The 26,346-nt window shown below is 40.0% G+C and overlaps 2 protein-coding genes across 4 annotated transcripts; both read right to left on the bottom strand.

Moving 5' to 3' along the window:
- Nucleotides 1-653: 653 nt before the first annotated feature.
- LOC308400396 (Fc receptor-like protein 5) lies at nt 654-16,589 on the bottom strand (the record flags this gene model as incomplete). Its single annotated transcript, XM_080888062.1, has 5 exons — nt 654-697; nt 1,573-1,659; nt 14,150-14,395; nt 14,475-14,738; nt 16,511-16,589. 5 exons carry the CDS (start codon nt 16,587-16,589, stop codon nt 654-656), a joined length of 720 nt encoding a protein of 239 aa, XP_080744188.1.
- Nucleotides 16,590-16,851: 262 nt separating this feature from the next.
- Nucleotides 16,852-21,381, bottom strand: LOC308411498 (coxsackievirus and adenovirus receptor-like). 3 transcript variants are annotated; one of them, XM_080905405.1, is made up of 4 exons: nt 21,237-21,381; nt 20,788-21,047; nt 18,512-18,847; nt 16,852-18,273 (listed from the first exon to the last, which is right to left on the bottom strand). In XM_080905405.1, the coding sequence occupies exons 2-4, from the start codon at nt 20,798-20,800 to the stop codon at nt 18,149-18,151; spliced, it is 474 nt and encodes a 157-aa protein (XP_080761531.1). In that variant the 5' UTR covers nt 20,801-21,047; nt 21,237-21,381; the 3' UTR covers nt 16,852-18,148. The 3 variants fall into 3 exon arrangements, 2 of the variants coding, with proteins under 2 accessions (XP_080761531.1, XP_080761530.1); XR_013974398.1 differs by lacking the exon at nt 20,788-21,047; XM_080905404.1 differs by lacking the exon at nt 21,237-21,381 and having other exon boundaries at nt 20,788-21,127.
- Nucleotides 21,382-26,346: the final 4,965 nt, after the last annotated feature.

Below are 26,346 nucleotides of genomic sequence, written 5' to 3'. Positions count from 1 at the left end.
CCCACACAGAGAAAAACAATTTAACACATAGGAACTACTTTTTGTTTAGTAGAAGTACCAATGTTAAAGATTGACATTTAAGAAGCTGCTACCAAATAATTTTCAGGTTATTATTATTATTTTTTCTGTAAATTGAACACCCTGCTGCTGGGTGGCTTCCCAGTGAAGATCAAGGTACCTTTTTCCATCGTGAAGTTGTTCGATGAAGTTTAGTAGTTTACAGCAACTGAAAAGGTTTCTGCTGCTGTGGTTTGATGCTTTTTTAAAAGAGTGACTGCATCAATTAGCTACAACCAAACCGTAAGAAGTCAAATTTTCCATGTGACATCTTGGTGAAACCCACAGAACCACGTGAGAAAAACATGAGAACAAAAGTTTATTAATATTGCAGAGAAACCAACTTACTGCTGTGAGAACAAGAGCAAAGAGTTAGAGAATTCATATTTGTATTATAAACAACAATTAACTTACAGTACCTATGGAATATATTAACATATTTTTTTAAATCATATGAGTCTACATAAATCAAAAAATACAAAGAAACAAAGAAACAAAACATAAAAAAATATGTTAATGAATAGTTGTACTCTTGAGGTGCTGGGGTGGCCAGCTATAGAGACTAGCAGCTGGACGTCAGTGGTTGGACTGGTGGACTACTTCAGTGAAGAGTAGATGACATCTGGTTCTGGTTTAAAATCTGAACACAGACACACACAATTCAAACAACAGGAAACACAATTACAAGATTTCTAGATTGGAGGTTCACTCCAGTCTCCACCTCAGTTCCAGTTCAGTTCATACTTTAAACCAGCTCACATAAATCACAGACCTTTCATACTGTGTGCACTTTAATTAAATACTGAAAAAAAAATCCTCAAAACTGGAACCTACATAGCCTAAACAATTAGCTCTTAAACTAAACATACTTAATGATACGCTCTCACTCTCTGGAACACTGGAAAATAACTCAAAATGTTAGAAATATTCCAGTGTTAGAAAATCAGCTCTGCTCAGTGTTAGCCATTGTTAATCTTCAAAACTGACTAGGTTACTGTTAAACATATAACACTGTCAAAAGTGTTCAATTAACACTCAACAGTGTTGTATTTAACACTCTGGGGAGTGGACCCATATACACTCTCTAGTGTTAATTTAACACTGGAGATTTTGCTGTGTATGCTTCAGTGTAGGAACAGCTTTAGTTTAACTTCACCCAAGTAATATGTCTTAAACCTTCACAATCACTGTGTGGCAGAATATGCTATTTCCACATTTAAACCAGAGCTCTTCTGCTTATTTTGAGAACAGCTTTTGACTCATTTGAATGAAACTGTGAGTTTGTGTGGTTCAAGTTACATTTAAGGTAATTTAAGTCAAATTACCTTGAATTAATTTAAATTCATTACTGGCTTCAGGATTTGTTTTGTACTTTATAGGAAAAAAAATTCTTTCTAAAATGATACCAAGAAGTTTTAAATCTGTACTTTCAGTCAAGATGTGGTTAACTGATCTCAGCATGGAAACCAGAAACACTTTTCTGTTTCCAAAGTCAGATATAAAGACCAGCTGTACCTCTTTTCATCTTTGGTGTGATGGTTATGTGCCCATAACTAACATCTTCAGCCCTTATTGCTGAGTAGATTACAGCTGGATCACTTTCTGCAGAAAGAAAGCACACACAAATTACAACAATTGCAACAGTATCAGCCCTGTTATCCTATATAATTACAGCTTTGGTAAAACTTTTTTCTTTTTTAATTTTCATTATGTAGCGATTAAATGGTGCTTTTCAGGGGTTTTTTTTTTCACTTCTTTGTGTGAAGAAGGACATGCACAACCACAAAGATGCCACCTTCTCTCAGCAGAGTCTGACACACTTTACCACAGAGCACAAAGCAGGAAGGTTCTCACAACATGAACACTGTTATTGGGCAAACCAGAACTCTGTGGTGAAAAGTCTCATCAACTTCAGACTACAATCAACAACAGGAAGTAGCTGCTGTGGTTTTACATACAGACCTATAAAAAGACAAAAGGACCCATTGTCTTACAGTTGTCACTTTATACGCTTCAAATAATCACAATCACCCAGCCAAAAAGTTGTACATGGGTCAAACTCAGGTAGCACACACATCTGCGCTGCTGTCTGCCTTGGCTTATTTGTGGTTCTCAGAGAATTTGAAACTAGAATAGGAGGCAGAGCCCCTGTTCTTTAGAATCAGGTTCCAGTTTAGATTCAGGAGATGGACATGATGTCCACTTTTAAAAGTAGGCTTTAATCTGTCATAGTCCCTGGATGTTATATCCAAGGTTCTGTGTTTTGGCATTTTTGGGATTGGCCAGCTCTTGGATTCATGTAATCATCTTGGGTGTATTTAACACAACTGCCTCATGTTTTAAAGTTAGGTGTAACTAAATAGTGTAGAAACTACATGATCTGCAGGGAGGGTACATTAATTTGTTCATATCACGGTCAATATGTGTAAGTCAATAATGAAGCAGTGCCAAATCTCACGATATCGCACGTGATTTCATCTAGCGTTGTTTTGATCGTGGGTGAGGAATGTTGCCATTTCAGTCAAGTCGAGCTGCCCCCTGTTCAGTTACAACAATTCAATTCAACAGTGTTAACTGCACCGTGGTGAGATTTTCATATAATTGTCTTAAATGTATTAAGGGTTGTAACGGTAAAAGATAAGGCTTGTCGTAAAACTGATTCTAATGACATTGTCCTATTCTTTCACAACAGAGAGTGAAGTAGGACCATGACAGCTCAAGCTATTCTCAGAGTTATCCTTGGACCAGACAGTTGTCAGAGGGTTTCTCCTGGTCTGCCTTCAACTGTCACTGAACTGGAGGCTGAAATAAAGACTCAGTGCAAAATAATGGAACCCTTCCGACTACAGTTCATGGACACACTTTTTGGCAATGAGTTTGTGAACTTAACTTCAATGGCAGAAATACAAAACAAAGCAACAATCAAAATTGTATACACATCCTGCCAACCTCAAGACCAAGGTGAAGACAGGTTTTCTTTTTCATCAACCAGTGCTCCTGATGACACATCTACTTGTGGTGACAGCACATCTTTCATCTCCAGAGTCTACATCATCACGGTCTTCATGGCCAGATTTGTTCTGCATTCCCCGTTTCATATATGATGCGGAAATTAAGCTTGCGAAGGCCCATGTAGCATTTAAAGAAAATGGTATGCTGCTGATCCCTGATCCAAAGCTAAAGTCCGACATTTTGCAGGGTTTAATCCAGGAGGTAGTCAAGCACACAGTCTACCCCACAGACAGTAAGTTTGACCAAGTTGCAGAGGCCCTTATCCTGAAGCATCCATGTTTGAAAGAAAAAGGTTCAACCAGTGGCTATGCGGGATGGAAGATGAGCCTCAAATACAAGTTAGCAAACTACCGCACACATCTCCGGAAAGTAGGATGTCCTGAAGTATGTGTGAATTCCTTGAAAAATAAGCCACCAGAGAAATGTCCCCCTGCTCTTGATGTTGAGCGGCCAAAGAGGGATGAAGTAGATTACTGCCCCTCTCTTCCACTCGGAGAAAGTGAACAGTCCCTTGAGAAGATGAGGGTTGAACTGCTTTCAGATGTGAAGACGTGCAACAACAGAGAGACAGTTATGGGTAAAATGAACAGAACATTTGCACTGAGAAGACAAGAAGTAATTTTTGATGCTTCCATGATCTGCAATGTACAAGAGAGATGGCTAGCTCTTTTTCATCCAGCAGAGGTAATGTAAGTGCTGAAAGGAGAATAACAATAAAAAAATGCCTCAACTAGTTGTGTCATAGATGTGTTGATGTGTAAAGGTAATGACTTTATTAGGATGTGTGCATAGCATAGCCCAGATGACTTATCATGCCCAGTACCTGCCATTATTGTACGATCTACTGTACAATATAAAGCGCCTTGAGGCGACTGCTGTTGTGATTTGGCGCTACATAAATAAAAGTGAATTGAATTGAATTGAAAATAATTTAATGTCATTTCAGATAAATGCGTTCAAATGAGTTCAAGCGCATCACAACCATGCCTTTACAGTCAAGGTTTCTGTCGCAGCTTGACTATCTCTCTGAAAGTCTGCTAAAGGTGTTTGTGATCAGGGTGTGATCAGATTTGTGATCAAAGTGATCAGGGCAGCAGGGCAAAAAGCTAAAGGATATAGCTGCCATGATGACAGTAAGAATTTTTAATGACTTTTGATGACTGGTAAAAAAAACTCAAGCGTTTTTGTCTTTGATCATCATTTGATCATCATCATTTCCTCTGTGCTACTGAAAAGTTTGAGTTCACTTATCTCTATTTTCTTTGTCATAATTCTTAAGGATGACATTTTTGCTCGTAGGGAGTCCCTAATCAAAGGACTATGCGTCTATCTGAATGAAAATCCTGACATCTTGGTGCAGGAGTACATGGTGAGTGTTGTATGAGTAGATTGTGGCTTTGCAACATTTCAAAATGTATTCAGTTAACCATAAATTTATCCTTGGACTAGGCAGGCCCAGTAGTCCTCTTTAATAATTTTGCAGAGGGATTCCAATACTGAGAATAAAACAAAATGTTAGACTTGTCACACATGGGGTCCAAACATTCCACCTTTTCTCCATAGCCCCCTATTAGGAAAGTTGAAAAACATCCATATCACACCTCTCCCACAAGGTGAAAAAAATATTGTTCCTCTCACAATAGGGGTCACATTAGTGTGATACACCTCAAACCTGTGATTCTAGTGAAAGAAGGAAGATTCTGGTGGGAAGGGTACACACCCTTCCCACCGGGTGTCGCAGGTTTGAGTCCCACCCGGTATCCAGTAAGGGTTGTGGCTAGACCCCCCCATGCTGAAACCAAGCCGTGGAATGGCATGGCAACGTCTGCAGCCTGTCCGCAGCTTGGACACAGGCAGTTCACTATATATTGTAGAGTGTATGTTACAAATAAAATTTGAATTCATTCATTTGTGCTGTCTGAAAAGGCCAGAATTGGGACTGGGATGCAGCCCTGGAGTGTAACAAGTCCAGGTTTATCATGAAAATCATCCAGGAATATACAAACACCTTCCAGAAAAATGAGGAGGAGAAATCAATCTTTACATCAGCTTTTGTCTGAGGAAAAAAACTGCCCAGCTGTGAGGCTGAAAGAACATCTAAAATCTTCTGAGTGACCTAACCTGGCTTGCTGGTGGGCCAGTGTCTGTCTAACAAAAATACTAATGCAGAGCTTGAATGCCCTTCATGTGAAATACAAGTTGTGCTTGAAGAAATGTTTTATCTTTAACCAGGACATGACTGAGGCCACTGCACTGAGTGCCATAGAGAAAACAACAGTGGGCATTTATGTCTCCAGAGACACACCAGGCAATTACTATTTTGATGTTGGCATCATCATCGAGGCTGTGGTGGTTCTTAAGGATCTGGATAATGCGGCCATTGCAGTAGCCATGCTTTTCGGACTGCTTTACTCTGTCAACATGAGTTATCCATCACACCTTTGAGGTGATTCAGAAGGTGGTAATGGGATTGGATGCAACTGAACTCTCAAGAAAAGCGCAAAACTTTAAGACAAAACTGCTCATGTAAGCAATATTCACTGTTGCTGTGTTTAACTCTCTCACCGGTTCTCCTGCATTTTGGACGTTCAATACTTTGTAACTGCCATGTGAACAGGGCCTGTTTTGTTTTTTTCTTTTCCTTTTTGCTCTCTGTACAAGTTTTCTAATTGGCAGCATTTTTACATTTTGGTTTATTTGTTTTCAAAAGTGAAGAAATGTAGTTGTTCAGCCTAAGTAGTCCCATCATGGCTGTGTGAAACAGCATTTTAGGTTTAATTCAGTTGGCGTAAGATTGCTTTGATGGTTTCATGTGTTGAACCAAGATGTCGCAGTATGATCAGTGCTAGACTTTTTGACATTCACTGAATCACTGTTATTTCTGTGGCTCTTCAATAAAGGTTGAGACATGCAAGTAGTATTTTTATTTTCTTTTGTTAGTAATTGTGCTAAAATGCATAATGTGAATTATAATGTTAATAGGAAGGTGTTTGCCAATCCAGTAATTTATTTTAGTGTTGATGGTTACTAACATTATGTCAAAGTATTTACATTTATAATTGTTAATTTGATCTTGACATCTTAAGCAGAATGTTTTGTTCTCTTTCAAGATGGTAACCTGTGTGGGGGAAAAAGCTATAAGGTCTCATTCCTATGCTGTCATTGACTTGACAAAACACTGAAAAACTGACAATCCTTAACTGCTGATTTAAAATTCAGTGAAGCTGTCAGTTTACAAATTTACCTTCTGTCACTGCAGTGAAATTAGACATTTTGCTTTGAAAGGTTACTAGTGGATACTGGCAACCATTGTGGAAGGGAACAATACAATTTGTTAAACAGCTTCTATTAAAGAAATGTGTATTGTGGGGCGATCGTGGCTCAAGAGTTGGGTGTTCGTAATCGGAAGGTTGCCGGTTCGAGCCCTGGCTCGGACAGTCTCGGTCGTTGTGTCCTTGGGCAAGACACTTCACCTACTGCCTACTGGTGTTGGCCAGAAGGGCCGATGGCGCGGTATGGCAGCCTCGCTTCTGTCAGTCTGCCCCAGGGCAGCTGTGGCTACAACTGTAGCTGCCTCCACCAGTGTGTGTATGTGAGAGTGAATGAATAGTGGCATTGTAAAGCGCTTTGAGGGGTCCCAAAAAGCGCTATATAAATGCAATCCATCATTATTATTATTATTATTATTATTATTATTATTATTATTTGATACTAGAACATAATATCAACTTGTTATACATCCAACAAAAGGGAATTTGGGTGGTTGTTACATTTCCAAAAGTCTAGCTTGTCATTTGAACAAAATAATGTCAGGTTCCTAGGGTAAACGCAATTAAATCATGTTGGATCTGTATGAAATTCAACATCTTTGTTTGTTCTCGTTCAGATGACATGATAGAATCTAGGAAGAGTGGTTAGTTGCCTGCACTCATGACATTCACAGGATCACACGAGATTCCACACCACAAGAAAAATCACTGGATTCATAAGAGGCAGACGACCATAAACACACCATGTGTTTGCTGTTGCTGTTTATTGTGCTTTAACCTGTCAAGGACGAAAACCTAAAGACAATTCTGCATCTAGCATTGCTCTGACTGACAGATCAGTGGCATGGTGGTTAGCGCTGTTGTCTCAGAGCAAGAAGGTCCTGGGTTAAAATCCACAATCTGGCGAAGTGTGCAATGGGTTTTCTCTGGTTTCCTCTACTGTTAAAAGTCATGCAGTGTAAATAGTTGCTTGTCTCTATGTGATAGACTGATGACCTTTCTAGGATGTACCCTATCACTTCTGGGTTATGCCACCCACCCTCAGCAGCCCAAACAATGATTGATGGATTGGAGGTTGTTGTAAATCTGCTGGATTTTGGGGGGAACATTATGTAATATGAATACAACATGTACTACAGACATTAGTTACATTTGTTTATTCAACAAGATTACCATTGGTGTAACAAACAAATATTTTACTAGTTAATGTAACAAGACTGACTTTTGATGTGCCAAAGTGTTTAATATAACATGAATTTAGATTGATTTAATTGGTCTAACTTGGTACAAACATGTTGGTAGAATTAAAATTCACATTAATCGGATGTTCATGTTAATATTATGTTACACTTACAAATATATATCGTGTTGAAACAACACAATCAAGATGGATTAATATAACATGATTTGTTTAGATGGACTATAAGTGGCAAGACAAAATTACGTTCATCTAATGTATTATTTTTGTGAGTGTACGAAGATAACATAGTATTTAAGTGACCAAGTAGTGTTGGGTTGAAAGTTACTGAATGGTGTTGGATTGAGGTGAGAAAATTATGAAGGATCAAATATTCCAAGGGCTGACATTACTTCATCCAAACATGTTTCATTCACATTGTAGCAACACATAGTGCACAGGTTGATTGAATATGGATGACTTGTGTTGATTTAACTAAATTTTTTAAGTTGCTGCCGAAGCAAAACATCTGTGTGCAACCAATATCCACTATTGAATCAAGGAAATCTAACAACCTCTTTTTTTCAGTGTACTGCGCTGCAGTGGTTTGTATCATATCTATCTATCCATCCATCCATCCATCCATCTTCATCCGCTTTGTCCGGGGCCGGGTCGCAGGGGGCAGCAGCCTAAGCAAAGAGGCCCAGACCTCCCTCTCCCCAGCCACCTCCTCCAGCTTATCCGGGGGAATACCAAGGCGTTCCCAGGCCAGCCGAGAGATATAATCTCTCCAGCATGTCCTGGGTCTGCCCCGGGGCCTCCTCCCGGTGGGACATGCCTGGAACACCTCACCCAGGAGGCGCCCAGGGGGCATCCTCTTCAGATGCCCGAACCACCTCAGCTGGCTCCTTTCGATGTGGAGCAGCAGCTGCTCTACTCTGAGCCCCTCCCGGATGGCCGAACTTCTCACCCTATCTCTAAGGGAGAGGCCAGCCACCCTTCGGAGGAAGCTCATTTCTGCCGCTTGTATCCGCGATCTTGTTCTTTCGGTCACTACCCACAGCTCGTGGCCATAGACTCCAATTTGTGCATGTAAATGGAGAGTCCTCTTCACACACTATTATTATGGTGTTCCACAGGGTTCAGTGTTAGGACCAATTCTGTTTACATTATACATGCTTCCAATAGGCAGCATCATTAGAGGACATAGCATACATTTTCACTGCTATGCTGATGACACCCAGCTTTAACTATCTGTGACAGGTGAGACCTGAGTCTGGGAACCGCCCCTGGTGGGCTGAGCTGGTCTTTGCCCCTTTCATAAGCTCAGGTGTGGGCAATTAGGTATTCCTCAGCAAACCTGAAGCTGCGAGTGCTTGGTCCAAGCTGGGCAAGTTGGTGTTTTTAATTTCTTTCTATGAAAGCTTGATGCGGGTCCCCCTAAACTTCTGTTAGAATGGTAGGTTACACAAAAATGTACCAAAATGTACCACTTCTGGTTCTGGCTGTTGGCAGAGATTTACAGTTATTTGCACCCTTGTAGGTGGGAAACATTGAGAACAGTGACCACATTTATTAGGGCGTGACGTGAACATGTGGACAGGTAACGAAAACAATACAGTTGAGGGATATTCCTGCTGTGTTTTACTGTCCAGCGTAAGTCATCTCCTGCCTTTTATTTGCAAAGTACCGAGCTGCTGCTTTGCCAAGTGGATTTCTGGCTGCGGGCAAAGGACCCGACACATCAGTGTATTTTGATTTGTTTTAACCTGGTGTAAATCAATGGACTGTGATTGCTGCGGCTGTCGATTTTGTTTGTTTCTTGTTTTATTTTTCTGTATCAGTAGGCACCGTAGATATTGATTGTCTTTTAGTGTTTTAGCCTTTTTGTATGTATATATTGTTGCAGACGGTGAAGGTGCTGCGTGAAAAACAAATCCTTTTTTTGTCTCGCCACTTTTTGCATGCACAGCGGTGGGCCTGAGTGAAGACGGCACTGAAGATTTGCTTTTTTCTATAGTGTCACTGTTACTTTTATTTTGTATTAAAAATTAAACCCTTTTTAACTGACTGTGTGGCTCTGTCCCATTTTAAATAGGTGGCTACCACGGGTCACATATCCATGAAGCCAGATAACACACACCATTTAGTTAAACTGCAGGAATGTCTTAAAGACATAAAGACCTGGATGGCCGCAAACTTTCTGCTTCTTAATTCAGATCAAACTGAGGTTATTGTACTCGGCCCTGAAAATCTTAGAAATATGGTATCTAACCAGATTCTTACTCTGGATGGCATTACCTTGGCCTCCAGTAACGCTGTGAGGAACCTTGGAGTCATTTTTGACCAGGACATGTCCTTCAACGCACATATTAAACAAATATGTAAGACTGCTTTCTTCCATTTGCGCAACATCTCTAAAATTAGAAATATCCTGTCTCAGAGTGATGCTGAAAAACTAGTTCATGCATTTATTACTTCCAGGCTGGACGACTGTAATTCATTATTATCAGGATGTCCAAAAAACTCACTGAAAAGCCTTCAGCTAATCCAAAATGCTGCAGCAAGAGTCCTGACAGGGACTAGAAAGAGAGAGCATATTTCTCCTGTTTTGGCTTCCCTTCATTGGCTTCCTGTTAAGTCCAGAATTGAATTCAAAATCCTGCTCCTCACATACAAGGTCTTAAATAATCAGGCCCCATCTTATCTTAATGACCTTGTAGTACAATATCACCCTATTAGAGCACTTCGCTCTCGCACTGCAGGCCTACTTGTTCCTAGAGTATTTAAAAGTAGAATGGGAGGGAGAGCCTTCAGTTTTCAGGCCCCTCTTCTGTGGAACCAGCTTCCAGTTTGGATTCGGGAGACAGACACTATCTCTACTTTCAAGATTAGGCTTAAAACTTTCCTTTTTGCTAAAGCATATAGTTAGGGCTGGACCAGGTGACCCTGAATCCTCCCTTAGTTATGCTGCAATAGCCATAGGCTGCCAGGGGATTCCCATGATGCATTGAGTTTTTCCTTTCCAGTCACCTTTCTCACTCACTATGTATTAATAGACCTCTCTGCATTGAATCATATCTGTTATTAACCTCTGTCTCTTTTCCACAGCATGTCTTTATCCTGTCTTCCTTCTCTCACCCCAACAGGAGATGGCCCCGCCCCTCCCTGAGCCTGGTTCTGCTGGAGGTTTCTTCCTGTTAAAAGGGAGTTTTTCCTTCCCACTGTCGCCAAAGTGCTTGCTCATAGGGGGTCATATGATTGTTGGGGTTTTCTCTGTATCTATTATTATAGGATACACTGTACAATATAAAGCGCCTAGAGGCGATGTTTGTCATGATTTGGCGCTGTATAAATAAAATTGAATTGAACTGAGTTTTCTAAACAGGAGCTAGAGATACTCAATCATTTATCAGCTTCTGTAATTCTTTTTTTTTTCTTCACTGAGTGAACCTGCCCTGAATCCCCTGCATGTTTTTTTTTTTAAATGCTGCTGCTAAGCTGCTTACTGGGTAAAACAGACAGCAGACATGAGACAAACAAGAGCAGCTGTACCTCTCGTCCTTGACCTTGCTTTCTTGTTTTTGATGATAATTTGCCCATAACTGACGTCTTCTGTTCTCACTGATGAGCAGACTGCAGGGGAAAAACAAAGAACATCACTGACATAAATGGAATTCAAAACACTAGTATCATGTAAATATAAAAAAGTAATAATAATAATAATAATGGATTGGATTTATATAGCGCTTTTCAAGGCACCCAAAGCGCTTTACAATACCACTATTCATTCACTCTCGCATTCACACACTGGTGGAGGCAGCTACAGTTGTAGCCACAGCTGCCCTGGGGCAGACTGACAGAAGCGAGGCTGCCATATCGCACCATCGGCCCCTCTGGCCAACACCAGTAGGCAAGTAGGGTAAAGTGTCTTGCCCAAGGACACAACGACCAGGACAGAGAGCCCAGGGATCGAACCGGCGACCTTCCGTCGCATCCATGTTTGGATGCGACGGAAGCACATCCGTTAACCACTTGTTAACTAACTACTTGTTAGTTAACAACTGGGCTGAGTAAAACTAATCAGTAGAAGTTCACGTAATATGTTGTTTAATCATATCATTATTTATTCCTAACAACTCTTTGAGCAACACCTGCATTTGATTTAAAAGAAAATCATAAACGACTGCAGAGGTGTTAGCTTCTGTTAACCACATACAACAAACACAGAGGTCAGCATGCAAAGAACAGTGCTCAATAAGCACAATGTGAAAGTTTACGGACTTTAAAAACTTGATTAAGATTATCGAGTTACTAAAGTTTGAAGAAATAAATCAAATAAAAACATATCATTTAATGAATTGAGTATACATATAAACTTTAAAAAATGATTTTAGGGTTGAAGTCCAGTGTCAGATTAATAAAATGTTTGTTTTTCTATTACAACTAATAAAGAGATGAGCTAATATACCTTTAAATTGTTGTAGCACAAGGTACAGTTGGCTGCTCACAAGCTGTTAAAACTTGTGAGAAAGTTGTAGTGCTGTTGGTACATGCTTGATTTGATGAACTGTGTACTGTTGAAGCCATCGGTATTACCTCTGTTTGGTTGTTGAGGATTTGATATTTTACAGCTCTATGCATGTTGTCATTTTCTGCATTTTAATCATGATCTGGTAAAATGCTTTAAATTTAACAGTAAAATGTTTTAAAGTAAGGAGTCTAAACCTGGGCATAGACTGTGCGATTTCTGGCCCATTTTGAGACGATTTTTCAGTCGTGTGACCGCTTTGGGGATCGGCCCGGGTTTCGCCTTAATCGTGTTTCGTGCATCGTGCAGTGTACATGGGGTAATGAGAAGCGATTAACACCTCACGACCAGCTCCCAATCAACAATCATATGGTTGCAAGAAAAATCAAACCTGTTTGAAATCCTGTCGGCCGTCGTGAGTGTGTCAACGCAGCCTCTCACACTGCGCACGCGCAAACAAAAATGAAAGCGAAAACACGGCAGTGCAGCGTGTGATCTGGACACAAGCGATGGAGGCACAACTTGTAGAACTTTGGCAAATTAATCTGAGCCTTTTCGATGTGGCCTCACAAAATTATCACGACCACAACAACCGTGAAAATAGTTGGATCTACACTGCTGCTCAATCACAGCTGCCTGACCAATGTTTTTCATTAGCAATTTAGCAAAGTTGATGGTGGTGGCGTGTCTGTGTGAGTGAAAGACAGAGAGGGAAAGACAGATTTTGTGTTATGACCTTCATGTTATGGACGCACAGTGTGAGCACGCAGGTCAGAGCATCGGCCCGTATAGTATGGGACCCTGCATCATGACCTACGAACTTCTCACCCGAGTCACGAGTCAATCGTGCAGTTTGAGCAGGAGCTGAATAACACGACTGAAAAAAAATCGCACAGTGTCTGCCCAGCTTAACTGGAACGTAACTCTAATAGAAGTTGTTAGGTATTTTAGTACCATGGGAGCATTTACTGGATATTGTTTTATAGTGACATTATGCAGGAAAACTCTGTCATTCAATAAGGCCCCTTTGTTTGAGTTATTTTTCTCTTTGACCCAAGAATTGATGTGTGAGAATCACAGGCTGGTACAAGGTTGAAATACCACAGAGATCACTCCCTCAGCTACATTAGTTTCTTAATCTTTTAGACGCCTGTTGAAGGCCAAATGGTTTGTTTCAGATTTCACTAATGAAAGAACTCTTCGTTTTGTGCCTTGAAAATATGTCGCTGAGATAATCACAATTGTAGCTGAACTGATACACTATACAAAGGATGCTTCTTCACCCAAGGGCAGGAAGACGCTGCCTTATCTTGGTCTGTACTGGTTTAAACTGATAATCTGCTGTCTCATGAATTTTACCCTCTATATAAACTGTTGTACTTGTGAATAAAGTTGAGTCACTTTGGGAAGACAATCTAAAGCAGTCTCTGTTTTCTTGTTCTCCCAAGCTGCTCCCGAGCTGCTCGTACTAACACGCTGAATGGCATGCTTGAATATTACTTGAGAATATATTTGACTGTGTTACAGACTAAGGGACATTCTCTGCTGATAGGTGAAGGTACATTCTCTGCTGATAGACGTCCACGCCTCGGAGGAAGCCGATCCACGGAGTAGGCCCTGGAAACAGTTTCCTTCAGAAGTGAAAAAAATGCATGTGTAATTTGTGAAAATGTGAGTGCGGATAAATTGAAACGCAGAAAAAAAAACATATATAAAAATAAATATGAGTGTATATAAATATAAATATATGAGTGGTGCGATTATCATAACCACATATCTGAAATGCAGTTTTCTGAGTCTCACCTTCAGGTTTTTTGTGAACACGTCGTCTCACCAGCAGAACCAGTAACACCAGTAGAACCACAAAACAGACTGATCCAACACATGACAACACAGAGAGAACAGGAGGAGAGAGTGATGGTGGAAGAGTGATGGAGGGGGAACCAGAAGGAGGTGTGGATGTAGGTGGATGTAGGTGGAGGTGTGGATGTAGGTGGAGGTGTGGTGGTGTGTTCCCCTAAAATAAAGCAAACACAGTCACTAAGTTGTCGTCACATTGTGAATGTTGAAAGCTGCAGAAACACAGACAGGTGAGTGTGTCACCTGTGACAGTGATCCAGCTGGATGGAGACTCTCCATGACCGCTGATGTCACACTTGTAGAGGCCTTCATCAGACCTGGAAACATGCTGGATGGTCATGTGACCTGTAGGCTGCTTCCCAATGAGGGAGCCATCTTTATAGAAAGCAGCTGGGAGGTTGGAGGGAGTGGTCTTTGTTTTACAGAGCAGAGTGACGTCATCTCCCTCCATCACAGGGAGGACAGGACTCTGCAGGATCACTGATCCACCTCAACACAGAGACAAACTACAGCATTTCATCCATTTACACACAGCTTCATCAACACTAACTCCACACACTCAGCTTACCAGTGACTGTCAGGTTAACCATGTTACTGATGGGACCCTCTCTGGACTCACACCAGTAAACTCCACTGTCCTGAGTGAATAGTGTACTAATGTTACATGATGAACCAGTCCCTCTTCCCCACACATCTCCACACTGAGTCCTCTGTTGTCTGCTTGTGTTTCTCCTCAGAGTCCATCCAGCAGAGCTGTCGTCCTCCTCACAGCTCAGAGACACAAAGTCTCCTTTAAAGAACTGAGAGCTGCTGGGACTCACAGTCAGACGAGCTGTGAGGGTTAAAATGAAAAACTGATGATCTGTTAAACTTTTGACCTAACAATTGGTGAATAGTCCTTAATTCCATCCGGTTTACATCATATTAAAACATGAACCCAATCAGGTCATATCAGTGAGCATTTCTCAGGTTTAAGCTGTGACAGAAGAAGGTTACTGACCTTGGTTTGTTGTGCAGCTCAGCAGTGAGATCAGAACTAAAGAGAAATGACACTCAGGTTGATTTGAGGTGAACATAAAGAACAACTCCACACAAACAGAAGTACCAGTGTACCTCTGTGAGCTAAATAAAATGTTTTTTTAAACTATTATTCAATAGACTACAGCCCTGTTAGGTATATATACTAAAGTCATGTGTCCACTGTGCAGCTGTGTTGATATAATGAGTGAATGATTTGATCTTTTCACTGCCTGCTGTGTTTCCTCGACTCCTGAGCAAAGATAAAGAGTCAGTTCAGACCTGCAGTTGGTCCTCGTGGTGTTTGAACTTGAATTCAGCCTGATTTGTTTTTCATGTCTTCTCCTCCATCATCAGTTATCAGGAGAGCAGACAGTCAAAGTACAAGAATTCAAACAAACACAGAGATTCTACTTACAGAGCAGACACAGCACAGATGTTTCCTTCATCGTCCTTCTCACTCATTTGAGCTTTTTTTCATTTCTGTCACTGACACCAAGTAAAGCCCGCCCTCTTCCTCTGAGCACTTTCCCCCCTTTTTTACGTGACTTATCTTTTACCCTTAAAAAGACACAACATGCAAGTGAGAAAGTTTTTTGTTGATAAAACACTTTGAATTAAAACATTAAACATCAAAAACTTTCTATACAAACAAAAAACAGTAAAAGAAGAGCGTACATAAAGGGCTAAATTTATGATGCTCTCAAAACATGTCTCTCTTCTCTGAAAAGCTGTCTGACAAACCCCTTTGAATCAAAGCAAAAAAAAAGACCTCTTAAACATGAACATACATCACCTTCAGTGAGAGACGGGGATATGAGCTAAAACAGTAAACTCCAACCACACGCTACTAAAGTCAGTGTTATAAAGCAGAGGAGAATAAGAAGAAATACGGGGAAGAGAGAGAGCATCTTTGGGTTCTGTTATATACAAATACACAAACATACTGAGATTAACTGAAGTGAATTATTTTTCTACTTATTATTATTATGTAACAGGCCCCTGAAATGAGAGCTGCCAACAGTTATGTTTGATCACAACAACAAAAAAAACAAATGAGGTGGAATCACTGACAGGTAGTGTGAGATCAATAGGTAGGAGGTGCCCCCTTGTGGCACAATTTAGGATGGCACAAAAATAACAAGAAATGATAAAAAAAAAAAGTGACCACACATGTAATCAAGAAAAAGAAGAATTTGTTTTTAAGACTAATCAGGAAACGGCCTACAGGTCACATGACTATCCTTACTCCTGTCCTGACTTTTATTATGTAATCAAAGCTTCATTTAGTGTTTTATTTTTTCGGTTTATATTTATTGTTGATTTAGTTTCTTAAAATGTAACATAGTACATGTAAAATAGAAACCTTTAACTGGACTTGAGATATTGTAATGATACAACGGTTGTTTTGTTATAAAGTAATTTAAATGCATTTTACACTTGCACTTTTAAAAAGGATCAAACTCTTACTAGGTTTTCTGCCTTAAGTACTTTCTGCCTTCTTTGTCTGTGACATAAAAATGAATGAGCGAGGAGGCTGCAGGAGGAGCTACAATCACTGAGGTGGACCCTTCATAAGTGTTTTACCTGCAGTGGTTGAAAACCATCGGGTATAGCCGGAGTGGTTCTTTGTCTGACGCCCACCCAATTTACAAACTCCTGACATGTTCCTGCTCTGGTGGACTCATTCGTTTACAGTGAAACATCCTTGTTACAGACTCAGATCTGACTGTGATCTCTCAAGCTGCTCCAGGACAGAGACAGCGTCAGGATTATTTGAGTCTTACTCTTGCTGATTTCTGCTCAGAGAAAATCTGCTTCAACAGCCAGAAGACACAGATGACCAAAGACACAGTACTGTTTTTTATAGTAGAACTTTATTAGCAAACTTTTATGAAAAGCTTAAAATAAAATAAAAAAATATGTAACCAGCTCTTCAAATATTTAAACTGAAGTAACAACCATCCAGAAGATTGTCCTCTACTGAAATGTAAATTTATAAAGAGTTTTGCAGTGGGGGGGGGAACACCTGAGCTCTCACTGAACTCATGAATACTGATCAGAAAGCAAACTGTGAACAGAGTAAATTGCTGACATCAATGGAAATAAAAGTTACCTTCAAACAAATTGAGTCAGAAACAGAATATGTTGCTGCTCATGCCTATTCGAGAGAAACATACACGGAATAGTTATATAACAGTTTTATATCATATAACAGAATGTTTTGTTTGGAAATACTCCCAAATATTTCAAATGTGATGATTTATTAACTTTTGTTTGAAAATATGAGCTAATGTGTGTTCCACACAAATGTAAAGAGTAGAACGTGTTAAACTCATGAGAGCGGCTAACGTCACAAACACAAATCTGACAGATAATTTTTTCTCTACAAACTAATTTAGCTGCCTGAGACCAAACATACAATCAAATGATGAAGACCTGTGTGTGTTTGAAACCACACATCAACCAAAACTACTACTAATAATAATAATGTACAATATTACAATAGATCAGAAGCCATATTTGCTCAGTGTTAGCAGTAAATTGATAACAATAGATGTAAAGAACATGAAATGCTAACAGTAAAGTGTAGGCAATAACATTTTTTCAACACATTTTCATTATTCTCTATCTTTTCTCTTATTCCATAAACTTCTCACCCTGCAGATTAAAAATGTCCTTGATCCTTCTTGGATCACTTTAATTTCCTGGGACTCTCCCACAGATGGTTGAGAATATATAATTTTAAATAATTCTGGTTTCCAATTTTCAGTTGATAGATTTGTGGTCCTGGTGCTCCATCTTTTTTCTTCTGTTGAATGTCTGTTTTTTTTTTCCTTTTTACTTGAGGGACTGTTAGCTTTTTATTTAACCATTGCCTGTGAAATGAAGCAGCTCTTTTGCTTTTCTACTTGGAATCTATTGTTTTACTTTCTTCAGTAAGATTCACTTCTGCTTTTTTGCCATAATGATGCAAGCTGCCATTAAACAGCATTCTTATGTAAAACGCTCTGAGACATTTAAGTTCTACTGCACTTCAAGAAGGGCTGGTATGAATCCGGACACTGTTGTTGTTTATGTTTTCAGTTGATCAATAATCGAGCAACAATAAGCACAATGGGAACACTCAGACCAACTTTCAGTCCAACAGGTCCATCCTCTGTGTCTCTATGTCATCTCTGTGTCTACAAAGACATTTCAAACTTGCTGATGTTCATCAGGATGCTAGTTAAAATCTCGGTTCTGTCGTTCATGTTTTCTGTAGATCAGAAAACCAACAACAGCAGTAATAAGAAGAAGAAGCAGCACAGCAGAAACACTCAGACCGACGATCAGTCCAACAGATCCTCCTGCAGGTGAGAAACAGGTGTGAGGTGTCAGCTGTCAGGTAGGTGATGAGTGAAGAACAGAACAGAATCCATTTCCTCTTCAAACTGCTGTCAGACATTATCTACTGCACTCTGATCACATCACTCAGACCAGCTGCTTTCTACAAAGTCTCATCAACAACATCTTTAGAAACAAACATCAACAACCAGGAAGCAGCTTCACCTCTGATCACACACACACTCAACTCTACTCACTCACCTGGAGGATCAACATGAAGGTAGATGATGCTGATGACCTTCAACGGTTGTCTGACTCTCAGGACGACACGACACTCGTATGTTCCAGTGTCATCAATCGTCACATCCTTCAGAATCAAAGACATGTCTCCATCCTTCATCTGTCTGTCCTGCAGATCCACCCGGTTCTTAAATGATGGATGCTGATCGTCTGGTTCAAATCGGCCATCCCTGTACAAAAGCACATATTCATCTCCCAGGTCAGCTCTGCTCCACTCTACAGCTAAGATGTTGTTGTTTGTAGCTCGACATGGCAGAGTGACGTTCTGTCCAGACTCAGCTGTGATGGTTTTCTTGTCTGAAAGAGGAAAAAAGTACACATACACATTATTTTTTGCTATCATTGCAGTACAATACATTACAAACATAATACTTTGAGGCTAATATACAAAAACATATTTCTCTTATTGTTGATGAAGGTCTGTCAAGCAAAACCAGAACACCTACAAAGAGCAATTCTTTATGTTCTCTCCCTCTTTTTCACTGTTTTATTTTATTATCTATTTCTATCTTTCACTCTCTCTTTGACAGAGATTTAGACCGTAATATATTCCTGCTGAGACCAAAGCCAAGAGGATGAAATATACACATTTATACAGTGAAACATGTGCTAATAATAAGTGAACATAATGTGTGAGAGAAAGCAGCCTCTCATTATAAGACACTGTGAGTCTCTGCATGCTGCCTTTATGGAGCTACAGCTGTTTGTATACACTGAACAAAAAGCTTTGTAGCTGAATACAGGGCTGGATGTAATGAAATGTTCTTAGGGAGGCAAAATCAATCAATCAATTTAAATTCAGCATTAATAGTAGGTTCAAAGTGTTGATGCTAGCTCATTTAAATTAAAAAAATGTCACATGGTAAATGGCCTGCATTTGTATAGCGCTTTACTAGTCCCTAAGGATCCCAAAGCACTTTACACTATATACATACAATCATCCACACATCGGTGATGGCAGCTACATTGTAGCCACAGCCACCCTGGGGCGCACTGACAGAGGTGAGGCTGCCGGACACTGGTGCCCTCTGACCACCACCAGTAGGCAACGGGTGAAGTGTCTTGCCCAAGGACACAACGACCGGGACTGTCGGAGCCGGGGCTCGAACCAGCAACCTTCTGATTACAAGACGAACGCCCAACTTTTGAGCCACGATCGCCCCAGTTGGTAAATGACAGCATCCAATCAGCATAATAAAACTACTATGGCACAAGGTGTGGCATGATAACCATTTTTGATGGCACATGCCACCTGTGTAGATCCGTCCCTGGCTGTATACTGACTCCTGAAACTACAACACATCACACTGACACACACATTACACTTCTTTGTCTCTGTGCTGGAGACTGCACTGCTGACCAAGCAAGTCCAGCCCGACTCCACCTAATCACGTGACATCTTCCCACAGACAAACTGAATCACAATGAAACCAATAGTTTGGAAAGTATTGGTAACGTGTATTCCTCTTTATGTCAGAGGGAAACACTGTTTGGTTTATAAACCTCACCTGCAGAGACCAACACGAAGACACCGAGAATCAGCAAAGTCGAGCAGAGCGACGCAGTTACAGGAAACATTTCCGTGTTTTTGTTTCTGCTGATCTGACTCTTAGTTTGTTCTAAAAGTCTGAGTCTGTTGGTTTTTTCAGTGCATAATAGACCTTAAGATTAACACTTGACTGCACGAGGTTAAATTTAAGGTTTAAACAATGCTGAAAGTTTTGTCTTTCAGCCACTCGTTCAAATTCCACACTTCCGATGTGTCTTAGGGAAGTCGCGTTAAAGTGACGTTTGGTAGGTTGGACTGTAGGACGACCATAAAGTGCGTCATAAGAAAAGTGCTGAAATTTAATGTAATGATTTCTTTGAGACATAATAACTCTTTCACAGAGAAAAACACGGTTTGGTTTTTAACAGTTAAATCTCTCCTGCTGACACAAACACAAAAACAGTAAATCGGACATCTGTCTGTTATCTACCTGTGATGATCTACTTTGTTCTAAATCTCTGAGTCTGTTGGTTTTTTCAGTCAGCAACAGAATATGATGTTAACACTACGTGAGATTAACCCTTTCACGCATAGTGGTTATTACAGCTATTCAAAGGCTGTTTTCAAATCTAAATAATATAATTTAAATAATAAATCTAAAGCAGGTCTGAGTGTTTAACAGGTTCAGTTCTTGAATGATCTCCACAGAACAACACAAACATCTCATCATCAATCATCAGCTACATACTAAAGACCATCATCAGCCAAAGGACTTCAAAATGACGTCACTGTATAAAAATGTTGTGGCGGAGGCGTGGCCCCGGGCGCAGCTGCAGGGGAGGAGTGGAGCGGAAGGCTCAACGGGGCGGCGCCGCGAGGCCGGTAAGAACAGCTGATATTGTTTATGGACTGATGATGGTCTCCTCCGCTGTGTTTATAGTGAGACGAGGAGGAGCGGCCAGGAGAGATCAGCTGGGCTCGAGCTGTCAGACGGTGCGACTGAGTCAGCTGTCAAAATACAAATATATCAATAAACGTGGAAGTTGGCTATACCTGCCTGTGTGTGCGTGTGTCTGTGCTGGGTGTACTCTACAAATGTATATTGTACTATGGAGGAGGCAGCATTTAGCTAAAGTTCTGAAGAACTTTGTCCATCTTTGTTCAAAACACTCAAAAATATAATTATAAAACACTTACTGTTTTTCTGAAGAAATCCTCAAAGTCTTTTCTGATCATCATGATTGAAAAAAAAAAATCAAAATATTTAAAAAACATAAAGGCCAAAAAAAATAAAATAAATAAAAATTGACCTCTGTACTAAACATCCAGAGAACAAACTGAGCTGTGCTTCCTTGTCAGCTGTTTTTAAACAGACACACCTCAGATCGCAACCACCAGATAGCAACCACATTCCTCCACCTATCAGCTGTGAGTTCACATATTTGACAAACAAAAACAAAGTCACAGCTGACTCTGAGCCCTCACAGTCAGCTGATCTTTCTGTCAAATAACTTAATGAAACCCTGAAATACAACAAACATCTTCAGGTCCTTGAAGTACACACGGGTGGGGGCTGGAAACCCACTCCACCTGTCACAGTCTGAAGACAGAACGTGATTTCTGTTCAGTGTGTGAGGATCAGTATGATGTATAATAATGTGAGTAAACTTCAGCAGGTTCATGTCTGTGATGTAGAGAAGAGGAACAAGCAGAGGTGCTCTGGATGTTTGATCTGTGCTCTGATAATTCAGCGTATCACCATGTGGGACAGGAGACTGTCCAGCACAAGTTACAGCCTGTCAGAGTGTCGCTCACGACAAACAACAGATGCATCTGTTACTGTTTCTGTCTGCTTTTATTCTAAGCCCACCTTTTATTTCCTGTCCTGTTCTTGTTTTGTGCTCATGGAATTGATGGGAGATTGTGTGTCAGTATCCTGGTCAGACTGGTTCAGCAGTAGAATCGTGTGTCTGTGTGTGAATCATATCAGATTTCCTCTTTGATGTTCAGCACATTCATCAGCTCTATTTGAACTCGGAGCTCCATTATTTTTCTGTTGTTTTGTTCTCGTCTCTTTTGGATGTAAAGTCATTTCAGAGCTTCATCACATACCTGTGGTTAGCTGTGCCCATCTAACAGACTGAAAGAGTCTAAAGAGTTTAAAGAGTTTAATCCTCTTTGGCATGAATTAAAGTTTTTTAGAGAAAAAAATTTTTCACTGTACTTTCTTGGAGTTTGGAGCTCCTGCTTTATATTTGAATCAATAAATTTGCAATAAATGAATGTGCAATGCGGCTCCCAAAATGTCACAGTTTTCTAATTCAGAACTTTTATGAAAGAAACAATTGATTGAAAATTGTAATTTTTTTAAACAAACATCACGTTGATTTTCATAGAAGTTATTAATAAAATAAATTAAATGTATTTATTTAATGGTAATTATTTATTCAATTACCATTAAATAAATGGTAAATTGACTGTTTTTATAGAGCACTTTTATATTGTATTTGAGCATCAAAGCGCTTAATGCAACATGCCTCATTCACACAAGCACCTTTTATACATGTTTTCCATCTAACATTCACACTCTGAGAAACACTTCAGGAGCAACTTGAGTTCAGTATCTTGCCCAAGGATACTTTGGGATCAGGTGGGCACAGGTTGTGTGCAATATCATGCACGATGCAAGGGTCTGTAAGTGTGATCGTGTTTGTCTCTGTGTTTTTGTGTGTCCGAATGTGTGAAACTTTATGAATCAGAGGTGGACATCACATTTCTGTTGTTTGACATTTGGAGTACCATTACATCCTGGGACTTTACATCTCCCTCAATTCTGTCCTCCTATGACATGTTCTTGTGGTAATTTCCTGCAATTTGTACAGGCTTGTTTTAGTGCATGGTTTGATTGCTACATATCCCATCACTCAGTGCTCAGACATTACCAATAAGTTTGATGTGTCACATGGCCCTCTTCCTATTGAAAAAACAAAAGTTGTATCCAAGATGGCCGACTTCTGAATGGCCACCATGGTCACCACCCATCTTGAGGAGTTTGCCCCCTCACATATACTAATGTGCCACAAACAGGACTTTAATATCACCAACCATTCCCATGTTATTATGGTGTATCCATATAAATGGCCCACCCTGTAAATATTATGTATACATTTTATACCATTAGTCTTTCATAATAAAGCATTTTTGTATGAATTTATGGTCCATGTTAAGGACTATAATCACATATGAAAAGAAAAACTATTTGTATAAAATTAAAAGTGAATTACTTTAATAGTTAGAAACCTTCTAAATTATCTTTGTGGACATTAATGAGACAGCATGACCACGATGTCAGACTGAAACAACCTCCACACCTTTCTGATGGAAAAACTTTTGAAACAAATTGATATTTGTGATTTATTGGAGAAACATGAACTTGTAAATCAGGCTGATTCTATTTAACAGAAACAAACACTGTTTGGTTTTTAACAGTTCACCTGCAGACACAAACCCAAACACACCGACAAACAGCAACACTGATCAGAGCAAAGCAGACATTTCTCTGTTATCTGGTTGTGATAATCTACTTTGTTTGGAGTTTGTATGTCTAATCTGAGAATCTGAGTTTCATAAATCTAACTAAGATTAAATTCAAGGCTCAAATGAAGTCACTGATTACGAGAAGTAACTTTGAGCTACTTGTTTGACTTTCCCATAAGTGTTGAAGAAAGAGGAAGTAATAACTACACATAAACGTGTCATAATAAAAGAGGTGAATGATGGAGGAGGCAGCATTTAGCTGTAGCCTCCATCAAACCACAGAGAACTTTGTCCACCTTTGATTGTCTTTAAGTTGTGTTGGAGCCACAGAGAGCAAATCTTTGTTCTTTATGGAGAACCAGTGAGGTTGTTTGGACTTTCCTATGAAACATCAGTGCATGCAGCTGCTGCAGCACTTCCTGGAAATCACATGACTGTATTCAGAGTACAGGAGAGTAACTGAGTACATTTCCTCTTTGTGATTGAGGTAATTTTCTTCTTGATAGTGTGTCAGATAAAGTCTGAGTGTCACGGCGAGTGAGGTGAGCCGTGTGGAAAATAGAGGAGGACCCAAATGCAGGCAGTCGTGAAGGTGGTTTATTGAGCATGAAAGTAAATACAAACGGCAAATGGAGCTATGACTAACTAGACTGGGAACAAACTACAGAACACGAACCTGAACATGAGCAGAAACACTTGGCGGTTGACAGCAGGGAAACACACAGATGACGCAGGGTGGAATACACAGACGGACCAGCAACAACAATGACGGAAGACATGACTTAAATACACAGAGAACCACAGGGGAATTACACACAGGTGGTGGACACAGCTGGGAATAATCAACAAGACGAGACAAAGGTAAAACCGAACACACTCACATGAGACCCAGACCTTCACAATAAAACAGGAAATGAGAACACCACACATAGACGCAGACCTGACACTGAGAGACAGACAGGAAACGACATATGAAACTAAACCCACATCGTAAACCCAGATAAACAGAAACATGGAACTCTAATAATAGAAATCATAATCATCACCATAACACAACAAGAGAACAAGAACACAATCCCTGATGCAAACTTAAATCAAAACACAATAAACTCAAAATACTGGGTCCAACGGACCCAGAACCGTGACACTGAGAGGTTTTGGTTTTTCAGATGATAAAACACATTGAATTAATTTAATATGATGTGATGTAGATCAGCGGTCCCCACCCCCCGGGCCACGGTCCATGAGTCGTTTGGTACCGGGTTGCATGAGTTGAGGCTCACAACTCTATAAACACAATAAACATAGTTTTTTATCGTTAACTTGGTTTCCCTGGGCCTTTTCTTGTGTTGTAGTTTTGTGTCTTTTTTTGAAAGAAATATTTACACATTACCATAGCAACCAGAAAACATTAAGGGGCAGAGAAGAGGATGTTACTCTCAGTGTTGTTGGCGCATTTCAGGAGAACGGTGCTAATAAAGTTACACAATTACACAGTGAATTTGCGTTTAGTATTATATTTACAAAATACCAGTTTTTGTCTTGGTCGTATCATTTTATTTTGTTGTATTTATCTGCCATACTTTCAACAAAAAAGGTTGGGGACCACTGATGTAGATTACAGAAAAGGCTGAAAAACATCATTTTTTAACACTTACTGTTGTTCTGAAGAGACCCTTCAGAAACCCTCAAACACTCTTCTGATCATCAGGATGGAAAAATGATCCACTTAAAACAACAAGCCCTTCACCTGTCACGCCATAGCTTGTTCCTGCCCACTCCTGCAATACAGATATTTGACAAACAAATAGGTTTTTTGTTAATCCTTTACACAATACAAAAAACATAGGAGAAAATGAAAGTTCAAAATATATATTAAAATTGAAAAGTTAAAAAAACATTGTTCATAACTCCAGCAGGTCTGATCGCTCAAACAACATGAAGAAATAGTTTATGAAGGCAAAATGTAAATAAAACACTAAGTCTGTTTAAAACCAACAAACTTGACTCTGGTGACGTCTGTCTCTGGCACATTGTTCCCTCATAACTTCATAACATATGAAATCTTCAAGGCTAAAACACACATGTCACTTTTACTAAATTAATACATTTTACAGCACCTACTGCAGCTGTCAATATCTAAAGACAAGATCTTTATCACAATATCATCTGTGAGGAATAGAAAGAAATGCAGATTAAAACAGTGCATTCTGGGGAAACTGGGAAGACTCTGTCAGGCGTTGTGTGGAGGCGAGGAAGAAGGAACCCAAACGCAGGACTAGCAGGTAGGTGAAGACGGGTGAGGATTTATTATAAGGAGTGGATGAACAGAGGGTGAACGGACACTGACTGGCTGGACAACTGAAATGGCTGACTGAATTGAGGGAACACACGGGAAGGACAACATCACACGAACATCATCAATGACACGACACCAATCGGATGGAACTGAGGACTTAAATACACGCTGGGTGATGAATGATTAGAAACCGGTGAGTACGCAGCTGAACTTAGTCTGACTAATGATACATGGAAATAACTGGAACACCATACGCAGGCGGTATGCTGGCACGGAAAACAGATGTGAAAATAAACTGAACATGACAAAACAGAAAACACTGGGTCAACGACCCAGGAACCCTGACTCATATGACCATGTGGGAAATGTGGCTGCTCAGCCAGTTTCAATTTAGAGTAAAAGAAAAAACAGCTGATGAGCAGACTGGACTGGCCATCGGGCATACCGGGCAAATGCCCGGTATGCCCGATG

The sequence above is a fragment of the Rhamphochromis sp. 'chilingali' genome (assembly GCF_963969265.1).
Source record: "Rhamphochromis sp. 'chilingali' genome assembly, chromosome: 1".
Classification (NCBI taxonomy): Eukaryota; Metazoa; Chordata; class Actinopteri; order Cichliformes; family Cichlidae; genus Rhamphochromis; species Rhamphochromis sp. 'chilingali'.
This window is presented reverse-complemented; position numbering and strand designations above follow the sequence as displayed.